The following is a 17,320-nucleotide window of genomic DNA, read 5'->3' as shown; positions in this document are numbered from 1 at the left end:
TTCTTATCGACAAGTGAATTTCATCATTAAATTCTTTCTTGTCTTATCTTAACTTTACTTGACCGGACAGATTTAAATGTGAATCTCTCACATTGATATTAAAGTTGAGGTGGATTGTGACTTCCTGTCTGTTCAACCGCCCCTACTCCACTTGCTGATGTGCAGTTCCCTAAACCCTTATAGATATGATGTTTAAGACTTGATTTTGATGAATACATCTATTCATGATCACTTAAAAAAAGAGTATTAGTTTAGCTTATTTTGTCAACTAAACGATCAAATATAGGAGAAAACAAGCAGAGCATGTCACTTCCATGCACATGGCTCACAGGACGTGGAGTGTGTGTACAGCTGTTGCTTACTTTCCCACCTGTTGCTGCTCTTTGTAAATGTAAACGCCAGCAGATGGATAAATCCACTCCTGGCCCCCTGCGGCGCTCGGCGGCTCCAGCAGGGGGCGTCAGCTGCACCGACTCTCAAAGCCAGACCGCGAGACATGTGGCTGAGACTTTCAGAAAGCACAGCTCCGTTTTTTAGCCCAAAACAACTCTCGGATTGTGCGCCAGCTTCGTCAGCATTTCGCAGCGCGACTTTGGACCCTAAAAACAGTTGAGTAGGTGCGAAGCGGCCGCAGCAGCGCTCAGAGGTGAGTAGCGACACATTAGCCGCTGGCTAACTAGAGCTAACTGGCTAGCGGGGCTAAAAGCGACGTAAGCAGGTGCTGTTGTTCGGAGCAGCTAGTTAGCTCTCTGCTAAAGCCAGCGAGCTAACTTGTGACCTTCAGTGCAATCATCTCGGCTAATATTAGACTCTGTTTAGCCGCGTATGCTGCCAGAGCTAACGACAGCGAGCTAGCTCTCGGTTAGCAGTGTTTTTAGCTAGCGGTTAGCGGCGCGGCTAACCCAACAACAGCCGTGTTGTTGCCGTCGTGTTGGCACTGGTTGATCAAGTTGCTGCTTATTTTTAGGGTCTTGAGGAGCCAGGCCGTGCCGTGCCGTGGCGTGCTGGTTCATAACAGCAGCCAGCTTTTCACAAGTGTCTGCCTGTCTGTCTGTCAGCGCAGCTGCTGTTTAGTTAGCCGCATCAATCACGGCGTTTAATAGAGATTTGGCTAGCGTTTAGTTTGCAGTGTTAAATCTGGACATGACAGTTGAGGCACAAGGCTTAGAGACTAGTGGACTGTGTTGGTTTATTCTAAGTGTTTAAGTCGTTTAAATCTTTGATATGAGTCTGATTTGAAACAGGACAATTCTTCTGGATCATCTTTAGATCGTCATAATGAAGCCAAGGCTGATCGTGGATCAGATATCAGAGGCTTTAAACCTACCACAGGCTGCCTTCCTGCTCACTGTCAGCCGGCCACAGAGCTCGTCCTGGCCTGCTTGTAGTCCGGTTTGTGCACCGTGACTCTGAAGTCTGGATGCTGAAGTTAAAGCCCGAAAAACAGTGTTCAGACATCAGCTGATCATCAGCGTGTCACTGGATGTTTTCATTGGATTTAGGCCTCTGTCTGTCTGTCTGTCTGTCTGTCACTGTTGCCAAACAAAGTGAGTCAGAATATGAAATGGGGACAAGTATTTCACTCTCACTTGAGCGTAAGAACGTTTGAAAGTTTAATTTTAGGCGTGCGGCTAACTGTATCCATGGATACACCAGTGAATATATTTGTCAGTTAATAGTTGAATCACCAACATTACTGTCCTGATATGACTCAGCGCAGATCTATTGTATCGGCATAGAAATATTATCCGTCTGGTCCATTTTAGAAACTTGTCAGCATCAGTTTATCCACGAGCTTCTTTTCCAACCCTATAAATAGTTTGATTCACTGAAGCGAAACACAAGTTAACAGATATGTTTATGTGTTCATATTAAAAAAGTCCATCCATCAGTAGATTTATTATCGCTGTCGAGCTTTGGAGGTCTCTGCTACGTGTGTGTGTGACTCGGTGAGAAGATTTCTCCACCAGCACTCTCACAGACTCACACAAACCAATCACAGTTGTTGTGGTTTCCATGTGGTACCTCTGTCTTTTTTTTTCAATTTATTTTCAATTTATTTTCTTTAGGAGGTGCCCCACATATCGGGCTGAGTTCTCACCGCAGTGGCTCGTGTTCGATTCCCGCCTGCAGCTCTTCCTGCATGTCACCCCCTCCTCCATTTCCTGTCTGTCTTCAGCTGCACTATTGACTAAAGGTAGCAGTGTCGAGTCACGTGTGGATTCGTACATGCGGCTAATATTAGTGACACGCCAGTTTTTGTGCCCCATGACTGGATAAAGGTTTATAAAGCAGGTCTGTGCTGACAAGACAAGAAAATCCACAATATTGGTATAAAATATTGACTGCTGGCAGACCACCCATATGTATGAGTCCTGTGATGTCAATAGATGGAGCAGTGTCCAGAGGTGGCACAAACCTGTTTATGAGTTAAAAGTGTTTCAGCTTATCCCAGCGCTCTATGAGTGTACTTGATATATGCACAGAGACCAGAGCAGAAAGAAATCTGTGGGGAAGTAACAGAAGCAGAATTTGTGCTGAGTTCTGAGTTCAGTCAGAGGCTAAAGCCAAACACTAGCACCCCGCCACATCAGCTAGCTCGCTCACAGGTGATGTAGGGTTGGAGCGCTGGCTGTTTGAGGCGATTAACACAAACAGTTCAACAGATGGTCCAAGGTGAAAAATTCCCTTTCTGCCTGAACACGCACTACAGCTTCAAGCTCCATTTATTATCAGTGACAAGTGAGCTTGTAAGATTTGGGTTGACTGGAGCTGAAAGTCATTTCTGCGATGTAGAAATTGTTGGATTGAAAGATGGATTTGTAGAAACTTTTGAGTATTAGAGCTAGATAATTTATCACTACCATCCATTCATTTTTCAGCTGCCCTGAGGTTAGGTTTTGCTGGACATTACCCAATCCTCATGAGGTAAAAACATAGATTTTTCCCATTCATTTGAACGGGGGGACTGTTTGGGCTGCAGCAGTTAACTAATTTCACTGAGAAACAACCGTAAAAGTTTCTGTGAGTGAGTTAAGCGTTGTGTTTTCAGTGCCAGTGTCAACCGACGTCAACAAAACAGCAAAAGGTGCACTGCACCATTTAATGCTCACCAAAATTCCCTCCATAACACCTGCAGTAGAGATGTTCCCAATTTCCTTTTTTCGTTTTTTTTTTACTAAAACTGCAAGAAAAACAAACAAAATTTATGATGGTGAAACCATCAGAATCTATTACACTGGGGAAGACAATTTTTGTTGAGTTAGGTCTGACAGCTGTTTTTAACTAATTTTTAGGTGCGGAATCCAAAACTGATCTCAGTTTTTCTCTATCACGTCAAGTTTTTGAACTATAGGATCCCTGTTTTCTTAAAAAATCAGGAAAAAACTGTACTTAACAGATACGTGCTTGTTTTCACATATCAAAAGTAACAGTCTATGCAATGATCTTTTTGCTCTCGCCAAACCATGGGGATACCAAATGCCAACTTTTCTCATGTTCCTTTGGCACACTGCTTGCACACTTTGTGAGGGGCCCATGGCTTGTCTTGATCACAGAGTTTTACTTTAAAGTATGCTTTTTTGACAAATGCACTGATGTTTGCCCTCTGACTTGGAATGGTGAATCTACCACAATATAGCAAAAGGAGTCAGGTTGCCACGTAGCTGTAGATGAGTCCAATCATAATCAGCTGGCAAGTCTTACTACAGCTAACCAGTGGAATTTTGCTTATCTGGAGGGTAAGCTGTGGAGTGACGTGACGTGACGTGCTAGAAAAAACTGACTGCAATTTTGGAATCAGCATGCCAATTTTACTTTTAACCAGCATAAAAATCTAACTCAACAGATTATTATTATTATTATTATTATTATTATTATTATTTTCCCTAGTGTAATCGTTGCCTCCCTAGTGAGAATTTGTAATTTTCTTTTGAAATACTTTAAAAAAAGACAGAGGCCCTGTCCATACGAATACGCTGTCGTTTTGAAAAAAATCTCCCTGAGATGACTGTGTTGTTTCTTTTGCCAAGTCGTGGAAGACATTCATTCATTTCACGCTTGTCAATAATATTTCATTTTGTGACTCGAACTTCGTGTTTGGTGCCCGAGTTGTTTTAATATTTTCTTGGAGATACTATCAGGGAGTGACCGACTGGGCAGATGAAGTGAGACAAACATGCACATCATTAACAGACAAAGCTCATACCGAACAAACACGCTCACATCATCCAAAATGGAATATCAATCACACGTCATGCTCTGTGACTCCACAGTTCATAGTGGAGACAGTGTAAACATCACCGAGCATTAGCCCGCATGGAAATCTAATAACACTGATGTTCCAGTAGTTTCTTTCATGTCTGTGCTGTAATAACGACATGTTAGGTTAACTTCCCTGTGGGCTAAGCAAAGTACATGACACAGTGCACTCTCATTTGCAAGAACACCACCTTCATCTCCATCCTCTCTCCTTCTCTTCTGTGTTGTAGTGGTGATCAGGACAGCCCGGGGCGGACATGACTGGAGCTGGAAGTGGTGAGACTACACAACAACAGCAACGACGAGGTTTCGTGTTTTCCACACTGTAGATCTGAAAGTGTTTCCTCTCCTGTGCGTTTAGGTGGCCAAGGCCCGCCTGACGGGACGGATGCTGAGGAGGCGGAGAAGTGTCCCATCTGCCTCGGCGTTCTGGCCGGAGGCGAGCTCGCCATGCCTGACAGCTGCTGTCACGTCTTCTGCCTCAGATGCCTCCTCACGTGGGCAGAGGTGATTCCCAATGCGTGCCACGTAGTTGTAAAATGATATCAGATGTAGTAAATTGGTGTGGGGCCAATTTGACTGTAAGAGCATAATCTGAATGGCTGCAAACTGTTTATGTAAACTCGTGTGGGTGTCTGTGAAGCATTTAGTATCTTTGAATCCTTTCACGTCAGCATGTTGATGACGTTTGTTGAATCTCCTCTCCAGTTGCAGATGGCTCCGTCCTGCCCGGTGGACAGAAGACCTTTCACTAATGTTTACAGATGGGACGGGAATCTGAGCTGTGTGCAGGTCAGTCCTGATTCTGCCAGTGTCATTGTCTTTCAGACGGCGCCATTCACTGCTGTTGTTCTTGTAATCCGACACAGTGAAACTCAAAGAAGCTGAATGACGTGTCTGCATGCTGTCACTACACTTTGGACAGTTTAAAGTGAACCGGCAGAAGTCTAGTTTATTTGCTTAAATGTGGCTCTGATGCAACATAACTGCAACGCAGCACAGTCTGTCCTTGACTTGAAAGCTACAGCAACCAGTCAAAGTTTGTTTGCTTCAGTTTCTTCAGCCGTCAGTCACGCAAAGCCTCGGCTGACCTTTGTGTCAGCCAACTGAAATGTGCTCCTGTCATTGTTTTAAGGTTCCTGTGAGGAAAAGGGCAACTCAGCCTGAAGCCGAGAGTTGCTGCTGTAGAAACCCCGAACAAAAAGTCTGTCTGAAGTGAGTGTGACGATCATAAAGTCAGTGTTTTTCATCAGGGTCAAGGTGTATCTTGAATCTGCGTGACGGTTTGAGAATAATTCAGGTGTTTTATTTTCAGAAGTACGCCTGCGAGAAGATCGAGGCGGCAAAAGGTGGAGCGGACAGCAGACGCCAAAACAAAAGGACTTGTGAGGAAATGTACGTTAAAAGTTCTTCTTCCTGCAGGAAATGTGCGGCAGCCAATCACATTTTGTCAGCAACGTCTAACAGCACATGTCTCTTCCAGGTAACGACGACGACCCCTCAGCGCTGAGCAGAAAAAAGGTGTGTTTCATTTGTTCCTTTTCATTGTTAATTGAATGTTCTCCAGTGGTTAGTCTGACCCGTGTTCGATGGCTTTTCTCCAGCAGAGAGGAACGGAGTGCTGCACGTGGTCACCGTCTCCTTGTGTCTCAGTAACGACGACGTCGACTCAGGACATGTAAGTCCCTGCAGCAGTGATGATTTACTTCCTTTGTGTGTGTTTTGGTAACGATGCTCATTGTTTCTTATTATACGTTCAGCCCTTCGAGGCACGCTGTGTGATACTGGGCTACAAACACAAATGAGTAAAGAGAATTCCAGTAACCTAGTTAACAGAGTAATCTGTCAGGGCCCTTTAAGAAAGCCCTCTGCTGGTGTGCAAGGCAAATGACTTTAAATAATCAGTTTAAATCCGGACACCTCATTACAGGTTACATATTTAATCATTTATTTCTTGTAGTGTAAAATCTGTAGTATCTTGTTTAGGATGGATGTAAGATTTGTATAATTAGAACAGCTAACGTGTAAAGCTGTATTTTCCCTGCATGGTCCAGCTCGGCTCTACTTACCCATCACACCTCTTCATGAATTCACTAACCTCTGCAGAATCCCTCAAAATGGGCAGGAATCTTAGCTAACCGCCATAGGGACAACACCATCTTCAATGTGAACAATGGAGGATATTGAAGATGATGTTTGTCACAGCAAGAAGATAAATAGTTTGAGGCCCTGTTTACACGTACACAGGTATTTTTAAAAACGGAGACATTTCCCTTTGTTTGTACCTATCTTTTACACGCAAACGGTGAATTCGCCTCTGAAAACGAATCTTTCTAAAAACTCCGGCGAGAGTGGAGATTCTGGAAAACTCCGGTTTTGCGTTTGCGTGTAAATTGAGATAAACAGAGTTTTAGGCAGCGGATGCGCCAAAAGTGCGACCAATGTTTACTTGTTGCTATGACGATGCTCATGGAAGCATAATTCTGATTGGCTTGCAGAGGATTCGCCTTCTTCCTACACTGCCACCCACAGGCTTGGCGTAGTTATGACGGCGCTCGATGGCGTATTTATGCGGGTTGACTTTTTTGAAAACGATGCTATGTGCACGATGTTATTTTGGAAAACGGAGGGAGGGAAATATTTGTTTCTCAACATACCCGGCTACGTGTAAACGTAGCCTGAATAAACTAGCAAGCAGCACTCTGTGGCAGGACTTCAGGACTCTGCTGCAAATGCAGCATGGAGTGTCTCTCCTGCCGGCTGCTGGCGGCTCTGTCAGCTCAAGAGATTTATTGCTGGTTAAATGGAGGCTGTTTCATGGCTATTTAAAACACATGTCCAGTTTGTGTTCTATGTGGTCGGATTTTGATATATTAACAGCCACCAACAACCACACAAAGAGCCAAGCTGTACCATGCGGAGAAAACCCGACACGTGTCTGATAAGGATCCATAATTCAGGCTTTGGCTATGAAATATTGTGATATTTGATTCTGTCTGTAACACTCAGCCCCATCTTGTCGTATATTGATCGTTCCTTCGTCGCAGTACTTCATAAATAACTCCTTATCTTGTTTTCATCCTCCTGCAGTGCAGAACCTATTTTGGTTTCAGAGGACATACCATATGACACCGTGTTCAAACAGTGCAAACCCCAGGCGCAAGATTGTCCGTGGCTTTCTCCCGCTGCTCCCATCCCTGCTAACGGCACCTCAAGGTAATGAAATCCCAACCGAGCACCGATATCGTTTTGTTTGCCGTCGCTGTTGTTGTTGTTTACACTTCCAGGGCCGTGTTCACACCAAACAAATTAAGAAAAGAGTCGAACCAATTAAGTGGAATAAAAATTTAAAAAAGGGTCACGGAGATGTAATATATATGTATGTGTGTGTGTGTGTGTGTGTGTGTGTGTGTGTGTGTGTGTATAGTTCATACACACAGTTTATTCATTTGAATACGAGTTAGAGCATTAGCAGAAAAATGTCAAGGCTTTTGGGTTTTGTTGCTCGCATTCAGCTCTGTCCTCCAGAGCAAAGCGTAGACAGGTTAGTCATCCTGAGCTTAAGTCACAGGAACTTTAAAGTCTAGATTATAATTCTGCTACAGCTGTGATGAAAGACACGTTGCACACGTGCAGATGTATTCCGTAGCCTGTTGCAGTGGTCACAACAAAGTGGAGGTAGGTGGGTGTACGCTCATTTTCTATGTGTAGACTCAAGAGATGACGAGGGTGTGTCACATGGACCCCAGTAGACTCTCGCAAACGCAGAAAGTATAATCCAGGCCTAATGCTCTGGTTCCGACCAAAATAGATCTGCATTTATTAACTGCAGCTAACACATGCAGTGTTTCAGTTCACATGACAAGCAGTTTCTAAATGCAGCTTTATATATCAGTGTTTGTATTGTAGTTTTTTGATGAAAATCTCACATTTGGATTGCACATATTTGTGGTTTTATACAAGAAAATGCATGACTTCATACTGTCTGACCAGGCGCTCCCCTGTGGTTACTGTGAATGCAGACAGGAGCGCTGTGCTCCAAGTGCCCTCTGAAAACTATGGTAGTCAGGGTACTGACTGCAGGGTGTGGACTACAGAGAGGAACAAACATGTTTTCCCCTGAGAACATAGTTATTTTTGCCATGCATTTTTATCTTTATCCATCTTCATCATTATGGATCATGTGTAAAAGTACTCTATTATGCCACCATGAAAGCTGCTCATTGAGGTGTGGCAGCATGAACTTCGCTCATTTTAACTCAAAAGGTTAGTTTGGACAGGCTTCATACATGATTTTGATTTGATGTCTTCACTGATTGTGCTCATCTATATGGTATGTGTTGGTTAACTTTATGCTATGATATAATTCGTACACTGAAACTGTCTTTTTTACACATCAGTACAGTAAGGCCAGCTCTACTCACCACTGTCCAGTTCAGCTTTAGTTTAACAAAGCTAAAACTCTGTTCTTAAATGATGAAGACATTGTAATGTAAAGAATATGTGGTATCAGTAATTCAGTCACTGAGAGAACAGAAATATAATATAAGTGATATCTTTGAGCTGACCATTTTGTCGTCTTGGTTTTCCAGGCAAAGTTTCCATCCCACTGGTTGGAACCGCAGCCCGTTTCCATTTGGTCACTGTTCACCTCCCTTTACCTCCACTTCACTGTTTGGCCCCGGTCATTTTGGTGAGTTTCATCATGTGAAAATAAACAAATCAAATTCATTATTCAAGTATGAATGTTTTTTTTTTTTGTTTGTTTGTTTTTTGTGAAGGGTTCAAATACAGTTCATGCTCTGTTATGTCTGCTTTTTCTTGGCAGTATAAATGGCAATAACAAACAGTGAAACCCAGAAAATGCTAGATTGCTTGATCCATTTTCAAATGATTGGTAGCTGCTCTTTAAGATTTTAAAGAAGTTGCTGGCTGTATCTGTAAATGCAGTTGGGCCTTGCTCATATTGTTTCTTTTCCACAGTGTTTCAAGGTGTTGTCTGCGCCATCACATGTCCCAAAGGAGGAGAGAAAAGAGGCGGTCGAGCTTCAACCTCCAAAGCTCCCACCAAAGAGGCCGAGTCTGTACCAGCCAGGCGATCTGGACGCCACAGTAAAACCCAGGAAGAGGCTCCCGCGTCTGACCCATCACCACCACAGTCAAATTCGTCAGACTCTGACTCGTCCACCGGCCAGTCTGCCAAACCAGGCAGGGCTTCTCAGGCACCAGCCAAGAGGAAGGGCAAACAGGTGACAAACCGAAAGGCCAGTGGGAAACGGAAAGCCCCGACAAGAAAAAAAAAATCTCCTGAAGTTATCAGCCCAGCAGCAAGTGAAGAGGAGGAAGAGGGTGATGGGGATGACAATGTGGAGAAGGAGGAGGAAGACGAGAAGGAGGAGGAGGAAGAAGAGAAAACTGATCAGGAGCAGAATTTCAACAACTCAGAGCAGCCACAATCTGATGCTGAAGGGAGCCTCAATGAAGACCAGGATGGTTTCAACTGTGCTGATGACCAAGGAGGTGCTGAACCTTTGACTAACAATGTGGGACAGGACTGCGACGAGACTCAGGAACAATCTAATGAACATGAACAGAAACCAGATGAGGGAGACAATGACATGTCCTGTCCCTCAGACTCAGCTCCTAACAGTCCCGGTTCATGCTCTGAGGGTGAGGAGAGAAGGGAGGACGAAGAGCCAGCGAGCCCCGTTTCCTCTGAAGAAAAGGACTCTGAGAAAAGGACTTCACCGTCACCCTCTGACTCTCAGGATGCTCGGCTGGAGAACGCGATGTCTCCACACTGTGATGAGCAGGATGATAACATGGAGGTTTGTGCAGAGTCAGAAGAATTCAACAATGAAGAATCTTCAAAGGAAGTGAAGGCTGAATCGTGTGAGAATTCTCCACAACCACCTTCCCCCTCTGCCGGAGAGTCAGAGGATGATTCAACTGTCCCAGAATCAAAAGCTTCTGAAGGCGCTGATACAGAAAAGGTTGGATCAGAAGAGCCCTCAGTAGTTGACAGCTCTGGGGAAGGACCCAAGGATGACAGTACATTCAAGGATGACACCGAAGTTGTCGCCATGGACTGCAGTTCACCCATCAGTGAGCATGGTAGTGATCCTACTTTTGAACTACCAAAGGAGAGCGCTTCCCCGGCTGCTGCAGAACCTCCTGCAAGCCAAGCTGCCAAGGATGAGAGCCGCAAGGACCAAGGGGAGAGAGAGAGGAGCCAAGAGAGGAAGAATGGCAGACAGCGGCGCACTCGTTTCCACTCCCCAACCTCTACCTGGTCACCTAAGAGGGACTCCAAGCGAGAATCATCCAGGCGCTCACGCTCGCGGTCGAGAGAACGTGACGGCAGCCCGCCCTCAAGCCGCTCATCCCGAGCTCGCAGCAGAGAAAGAGACAGGGACCGGGAAGGTGAGAGAGACTATTCTAGGAGGGAGCGTAGTCGTGAAAGGAGGAGGCGTAGATCCAGGAGTCGCTCTAGGTCCCGGTCCCGGTCCCATTCCAGGTCCCGGTCCCGGTCACGGTCTAGAACAAGGTCCTACAGACGAGCACCCAGTGTGGATCGGCCACCCTCCAGAGAGCAGTCGCCCCAAAGGAAGGAGCGTCGTGGTGGCTGGAGGTCTGGGCAGGGTAGTGGATCTGGAGGTGAGGGACGGAGGTATCAGGGAGGCGCTGGCCGCTTTGAAAACGGTGTGCCTACAGAGGGTTCCCCCGACCGCCAGGGCTGGTCGGATAATCCCGATTGGGTTACAGAAAAGAGTCGTAGCGACGCTGAGAGCAGGAATCGGGACTCTAGTGGTGGTTCACGCTGGGAAGACCGCGGGAACAGAGGAGAGCCACGAGGGCGGGGTGGGCGTGGAGGGTTTGAACGTGGCCGGGGTGCTGGGCGAGGTGGCGGCAACCGTAGCTTCTACAGCCAGCAGGAGGAAACAACCGAAAACCGCTGGCAGCCCAGAAACAACTTCTCAGGTACAGGCAACAATTCAGGGAATGACGCGTATAGCCGCTTCAATGAAAACCGAGGCGGTGGCCGGAGGAAAGAGTCGGATCAAGGAGACTCTATGCTTGACCGGTCAGGCTGGTCATCAGCATCCAGCTGGGCTGTTAGGAGGACACTACCCGCAGACGTTCAAGATTATTACTCCAAGAGGGAGAGAGGAGGACCTGGAGGCTGGAACCGATCAGAGGAGGAGCAGCCAGCAGCAGCGGCAGCAGGTAGAAACCCACCTCAGTGTTGCCCACAAACCGTTGATAGCCAGGCTACAGTTATTTATCACCACTCCAAAACATTACTTTAATTTCAATTATACATATATGGTAAATAATTTCTTACAATATATATTTTTACATGTAGAAATTGGAGTACCAGTCAATGGTTTGGGCTTCTTTTTTCTACATTAAAGATAAACATGTAATTATGTGGTTAACAAAAGTGTAAATAAGGCAAAATTCATATTTTAGAGTCTTCAAAGTAGCCACATTTTGCGTTGATGACAGCTTTGCACGCTCTTGGCATTCTCCCAGTCAGTGTCATGTGGTAGTCACCTGGAATGGTTTCCAGTCTTGAAGAGGTTCCCATATATGCTGAGCACTTGTTGGCTGCTTTTTTCTTTCCAACTCATCCCAAATCATCTCAGTTGGGTTTAGGTCAGATGATTGTGAAAGTCAGATCATCAAATTCAGCACTCCATCACTGGTTAAATAGCCCTTACATAGTCTGGAGGTTTGGGGGCCATTATCCTGTTGGATGGTCCCACTCAGCGCAAACCAGATGCTTAGTACAGAATGCCATGATAGCCATGTTTATTACATTTGCCTTGAATTTTTAACAAATTGCCAACAGTGTCACCAACAAAGCACCCCGGCACCATCATACCTACTCCTCCAAGCTTCATGGTGGGAATCACACATGCGGATACTATCTGTTCACCTTTTCTGCGTCTTACAAAGACATGCCGAGTGGAACCAAAAATCTCAAATTTGACTCTTCGAGACCAAAGTCCATGTTTCCACTGGTCTAATGTCTATTCTGTGTTTCTTGGTCCAATCAGTTTTCATCGTCTCATTGGTCAGTCGTGGTTTCAGGAATTCGACCACGAAGGCCTGATTCACATAGTCTCTCTGAACAGTTGATGTTGAGATGTGTCTGCAACTTGAACTCTGAAGTATTTATGTGGGCTCTAATTAGAAGTCCCACTAATCTAAGTCCCACTGGTCAATTTCTGAGCCTGGTAACTGTAAGGAACTCATGGTAACTCATGGTCTTCCTTTCCTCATGAGAGCCAGTATCCTACCATTTGATTGTGACTACACATGATGATGCATTTAAAGTTCCTGAAACTTTCTGGATTGATTTACCCTTAATTAATTTTACAGTAGTTTAACAGCATAACCATTTAATGTATGCTGACACTAGCTATGAACAACACCACTGATGGTGTCAGAAACATTAAGAAGGGAAGAGATTCTACTAATAACTTTCGACATTTAAAAACCTTTCCAGGTGACGAACTCATAAAGCTGACTGAGCGAATGCAAAGAGTGTGCAAATAGACTTTGGTGGATTTAAATTTGGGGATTTTAATTATGGATATCTATAGTTGAATCTCTCTACATGTTGAAAAAGGATTGAGTTGTAGAAATGTAACCTTCCCATTTCAGACATCAACAATCTCATTTTCAATACGTCAGCATTACATTATGGATATTTTGACCTTGAATTATAACATGTCAAAATTAACTCTTCCTGGTCTTAATTGCATTTCTTTGTTTTTTCCACAGATGCCACTAAAAGTGAGCCTGCTCCCCAGGCAGTCCCGGGCAACGCTCCTGTTCCTGTGATGAACGTGATCCCTCCTCTGAATGTTCTTCACCATCACTACCCCATGCAGGGCCCTCGAGGTCCCCTGCCAGTCAGCTTGCAGCCTGCGGCACCATACGCCATGCCTCCTCAGGTCCCCGTGCATCTTCACCCTGCCGTACCACTGCTTCAGGTACCCGCTGTTGGTGCTCAGGGCCTCCCGCCGCCTCCCCCACCCCCTCCACCCATGCACCAAGGCAGCCAGACAGCAGCAGCTCAGCCTGATGGCTACGCGACACAGGTATTGTATATTATGGATGTAGACAGGGTTTCGTGCTCATAATGTGATGGGATGAAATTCCAGACTCAAGTTCTTAAGCAAAATGTTCTCTTTCTATGGCGTGTTAGATGGCGAATACAATGGTGGGTTATGGGAAACCCGCCCTTCTTCCCACCCCAATCAAAGCTGTGGCAACCCAGGGCCAGCTGGCACCCAGTCAGGTGCTGCCATCCTCGACGACTCAGCCCAGCCATCATAACAGGGCTCAAGCTGACAGCTCCAAAAAAGAAAAGGTAACCTGCTGCCAGCATTCTGCCCGTCACTCCATCATCAACAGTGTTTTGTTTCTCTGTCAAACAAGCAATCCAACGTCTTCTTTCTGCTTTAGAAGCAACAGATCCAAGAGAAAGCTATAAATGAAGTGAAGACAGCCATCAAACCTTTTTACCAAAGGAAGGAAATCACAAAGGAGGAGTACAAGGAGATTGTCCGTAAAGCGGTAGAGAAGGTAAATATTTGTCACTACGTTCTGTTCTTGTGTAGCAAACGTTAACAAGGGTGGCAGATTTGGCGGAACAAAAGAGTTTCTAGCCACTGGCGGTTGATGTCGTTGGCTGAAATGACAAAAGATATCAGCTGTAGCTAGCCAACATTAGCTTCACAAACCAGATCTTTGGCTGGCTGTTTCCATCAGACTTGTACATGGGTGACCTGGCCACCAATAAGTGACAGAAAATCATTGGGTGGGTCTTTTTAAAATCTAGCTACATGCATGATCTCAGCTAAAAGATGCTAAATGATAAAGCTGTCAAAGCGTAAATATGTTTGACCCTTGCTGTGTTGTTGTTTTTTTTCCCCCTCAGGTGTGTCACAGCAAGAGTGGCGAGGTGAACTCCAGTAAGGTGGCCAACCTGGTGAAGGCCTACGTGGACAAATACAAGCACGCCCGCAAGAAATGAACTCCCACCCTGCTGCTGGCATGGCGATGCCCTCACAGACCCATTCAGCTGCTCAAGTGCAATTTCCTCTAGCTGGAATTTGGCCTCCAAACTGAAAGACAACGGAGAGCCAACATTTTCTTTTCTACCTTTTATTGAATGAAGATTTTTTTCTATAGATTTTCATATTTTGTTAGATAAAGAATTACCCAATCAGAAATTGTAATGCAAGAGCCCTTTATTTTGCATAGATCACGTGACTTGGGAACTACTGTAAGGACAGCAGGGTAGTGCGGGGTGGGGGGGTGGGTGGTTTGGACAGTTGATACTAAAGATGCAACGCTCAGTGAACGCCAACAGCTCATGTAGTGGAGAGCCTCTCCCAGGGTGCCTGCTGGTACGATGTATTTCTCCTATATGGCATCCTGATCGCATAGCTTATTAATTGAATATTGTCAATGTTCTTTTTTTTAAAATATTATATAATATTTCAGATGAAAGCCTAGTTTAAAAAAACAGTGCATTGCCTTTATTAATCTCTGTGGCCCAATGACGGGCTGGAATCTGATGAGTGTGATTGTAATTAGGGCCCTGATTGGTTCAGGGGGCGCTAAGTGGGACGGCCAATCAGCAGGAAGTGCGTTATGTAAGGCACAGGTCCCGGGGGGTCCGATTAAGTCAAAATGAACCCCATCCCCTGCCTGAATGTGTAATAAATGTCAATGGGTGAACATGAACGTTGCAAGTATCCAGAGAGTAGTGAAATAAATTAGCTGCTTCCTGATCTGTTCCGTGTGTTTGTCAGAGGCTTCACATGAAGGAAGGGAACGCTTTGAAAGATGGAAGTGTTTGTCTCCATCTTTGTTGCTGTTGTGTTTCTGCTCTACGCTTCCTAAAAATGACCTTCGAAACAATGTGTCAGTTTGTGATGTTTTTGTTTCAACCCTTCATTTTGCAAGGAAAGACATCAAGTGTACATTAAGTGGCTCTACAGGAGGGTGGCACACTGTTGTAGTACACTGCTTATCAACTCGGTCACAAGAATTTCCAGGTGTCACCAAATGGTTGTGAACAATAAAATAACATGGTGGCAGCAGTGTGGAATGACTCGCAGAGGTTGAGAACCACTGTCCTGCACAATAAAATGTTTGGTTTTTTTTGGCCACTTGTGGGGCAGCAAAACAAGTTGTGAACATAACGCTGACATATCCTTTAAGTTGATATAATGAACTTGCGTATTTACACATCCAGCAATCACGGAGCGTTATTCTCATTCATTTGGAGTTGTGTTTCTGACCACCCGATGAGCCCAATATACACTGTCCTTCAAACTCTATTTTTGGTCTCTACCAACTCCTGAGGGAAATATCTGGCTCTTAAGCTGCCAAATGCTCCACTATGTCCATCAGCTAGTCACAAACTGATGCCGAGCAAGTGGTGTAAATCATGTTTCTACAGTGCTTTGTTTTTTGTTTGCTGAAAACTGTTACTTTACTCCTGCAGTCAAAAAAGATGGTATGGAAGCCATGAGAGAAGTTGTAGAACAGAGCGAAACAATGACCTGAAACTCGCTACAAAGCATGAAATGTCAGTGACTACTGCTTTCAGTCAATACATCTTCAAAAAAAAAAAACATTCACTGATGGATGTATTCTTGTCTCTGACTCACAGACCGCAGACTGCTGTTTTCAAATCATCTGGCTAATTAGACATCAGGTCGACAGTGGGTGACGCTTCACTGGGATTTATGTCACCAGACTCACTCAGACAAATAATTGGCCCTTTTTAACTGAAGACATTTTGACACATCACATATAATTTTAAGAAATGAAATGAATTCCTTGTTGCTGGTCCTGGTGGTGTGCATGTTGGCTCACCTTCACGCCTCGGCTTCCTGGAACACTTCAATAGAGCGGAGCTGTTGTTGATATTAGACACCTTTTACTTTCTCTACTCTTACAAGTCCAAATGTGAGAAAGGCCTACGATAAAGGTGTAATTAAAACTGCCCAAATAATCAGACATGAGAATTTGTGAGATGTCAGTCAACTATTGTCTGCACTTGCCCACATAGCCCTCAAAGGAAATCTAATAAGTGAGTTCCGGCACGGTTGTGCAGGACCTTTGAGCACCAGAGAAATAAACGTGGTTGAGTTGCTGAAAGTGAGAGACTGAGAACAAGTTTGTGATGATCTATCGCACACACACACTTCTTTATATGATCAGTATATCATCAAAAGCTCCAGAACTGCTACTTCAATGACCTTGTGTTGAGAAACCTCTGTCATCTTTACGGAGTCATTAACAAAATTTTGAACTTAGTTACAGGCTTGACTGTAAAAAATTGTATCAATTTGTATTAAACGCTAATTAAAATCTTTTATCAGGCTGACAATCCTAATGATCAGCATCATATAAATATTTAACCTACATGAGATAAAAAGGTTCATGAACTGGTTTCCAGCTGTGGAGTGGCCTCTGTTAACCACTAGGGAGCAGCGTTGTCAAGAGAAAAAGTAAGTGATCCCAGATGAAAACTTCAAGCTCCATCTTCAATTGTCACAGCAGTGGCTGGAGTCTGCATTTGGAGAATAGTTCTAACCCCACAGTGGTGACCGTGCCCTTGTTTATTTGTGGAAGGCTCAAAGTAACTGGATACATTTTATTCGAAATTATGAGTTATTACTTTATGAAAAAGAAAAATTATAGGGGTTTTTCCAGGATTTAGCTCTGTGCACAGTACTAATGTGTTTTCTTTAGCATCTTTCATAGGTGTTAAGATTAATGTAGAATTGAAATCAAGGGCACACAAAGCCATTATTATTATGCTTTATTCTGTTCAGAAGTTCAAAAGCATTTTCCCTCCAAAACAACATTACACTTATTGTGAAATGTATTTTCATTAACCTAACCTTTAGTTCCTCTAGTGGTACCTCTGTTGAGGTGGACTAATGAGTCCCTGTCCCTGTTAATTCACAATGAGTGACCTGGTACAAATCTCCTGAGTGACGTCCATATCCTCATAGCTCCA

At 44.5% G+C, this 17,320-nt stretch overlaps 1 protein-coding gene across 2 annotated transcripts; it reads left to right on the top strand.

Annotated features, from left to right (window-relative positions):
* Positions 1-431: 431 nt before the first annotated feature.
* On the top strand, positions 432-16,452 carry scaf11 (SR-related CTD-associated factor 11). 2 transcript variants are annotated; one of them, XM_019265622.2, is made up of 15 exons: positions 432-646; positions 4,491-4,536; positions 4,622-4,767; positions 4,969-5,052; positions 5,396-5,475; positions 5,576-5,655; positions 5,744-5,781; positions 5,868-5,938; positions 7,351-7,476; positions 8,853-8,953; positions 9,244-11,487; positions 13,054-13,373; positions 13,481-13,645; positions 13,741-13,860; positions 14,216-16,452. In XM_019265622.2, the coding sequence occupies exons 2-15, from the start codon at positions 4,518-4,520 to the stop codon at positions 14,309-14,311; spliced, it is 3,690 nt and encodes a 1,229-aa protein (XP_019121167.2). In that variant the 5' UTR covers positions 432-646; positions 4,491-4,517; the 3' UTR covers positions 14,312-16,452. The 2 variants fall into 2 exon arrangements, with proteins under 2 accessions (XP_019121167.2, XP_010733835.3); XM_010735533.3 differs by having other exon boundaries at positions 5,865-5,938.
* The last annotated feature ends 868 nt before the right edge of the window (positions 16,453-17,320 follow it).

This window comes from Larimichthys crocea, unplaced genomic scaffold, assembly GCF_000972845.2.
Source record: "Larimichthys crocea isolate SSNF unplaced genomic scaffold, L_crocea_2.0 scaffold268, whole genome shotgun sequence".
NCBI classification, from domain to species: Eukaryota; Metazoa; Chordata; class Actinopteri; family Sciaenidae; genus Larimichthys; species Larimichthys crocea.
The sequence above is the reverse complement of the archived record's forward strand: the minus strand, read 5'-3'. Positions and strand labels throughout refer to the sequence as shown.

Excerpts from the sequence above, each read along its gene's own strand:
- scaf11 (XM_010735533.3), top strand. Across the intron at positions 8,954-9,243 it reads GTTTGGCCCCGGTCATTTTG|TGTTTCAAGGTGTTGTCTGC; the intron begins GTGAGTTTCATC and ends TCTTTTCCACAG. Across the intron at positions 13,646-13,740 it reads ACAGCTCCAAAAAAGAAAAG|AAGCAACAGATCCAAGAGAA; the intron begins GTAACCTGCTGC and ends TTTCTGCTTTAG.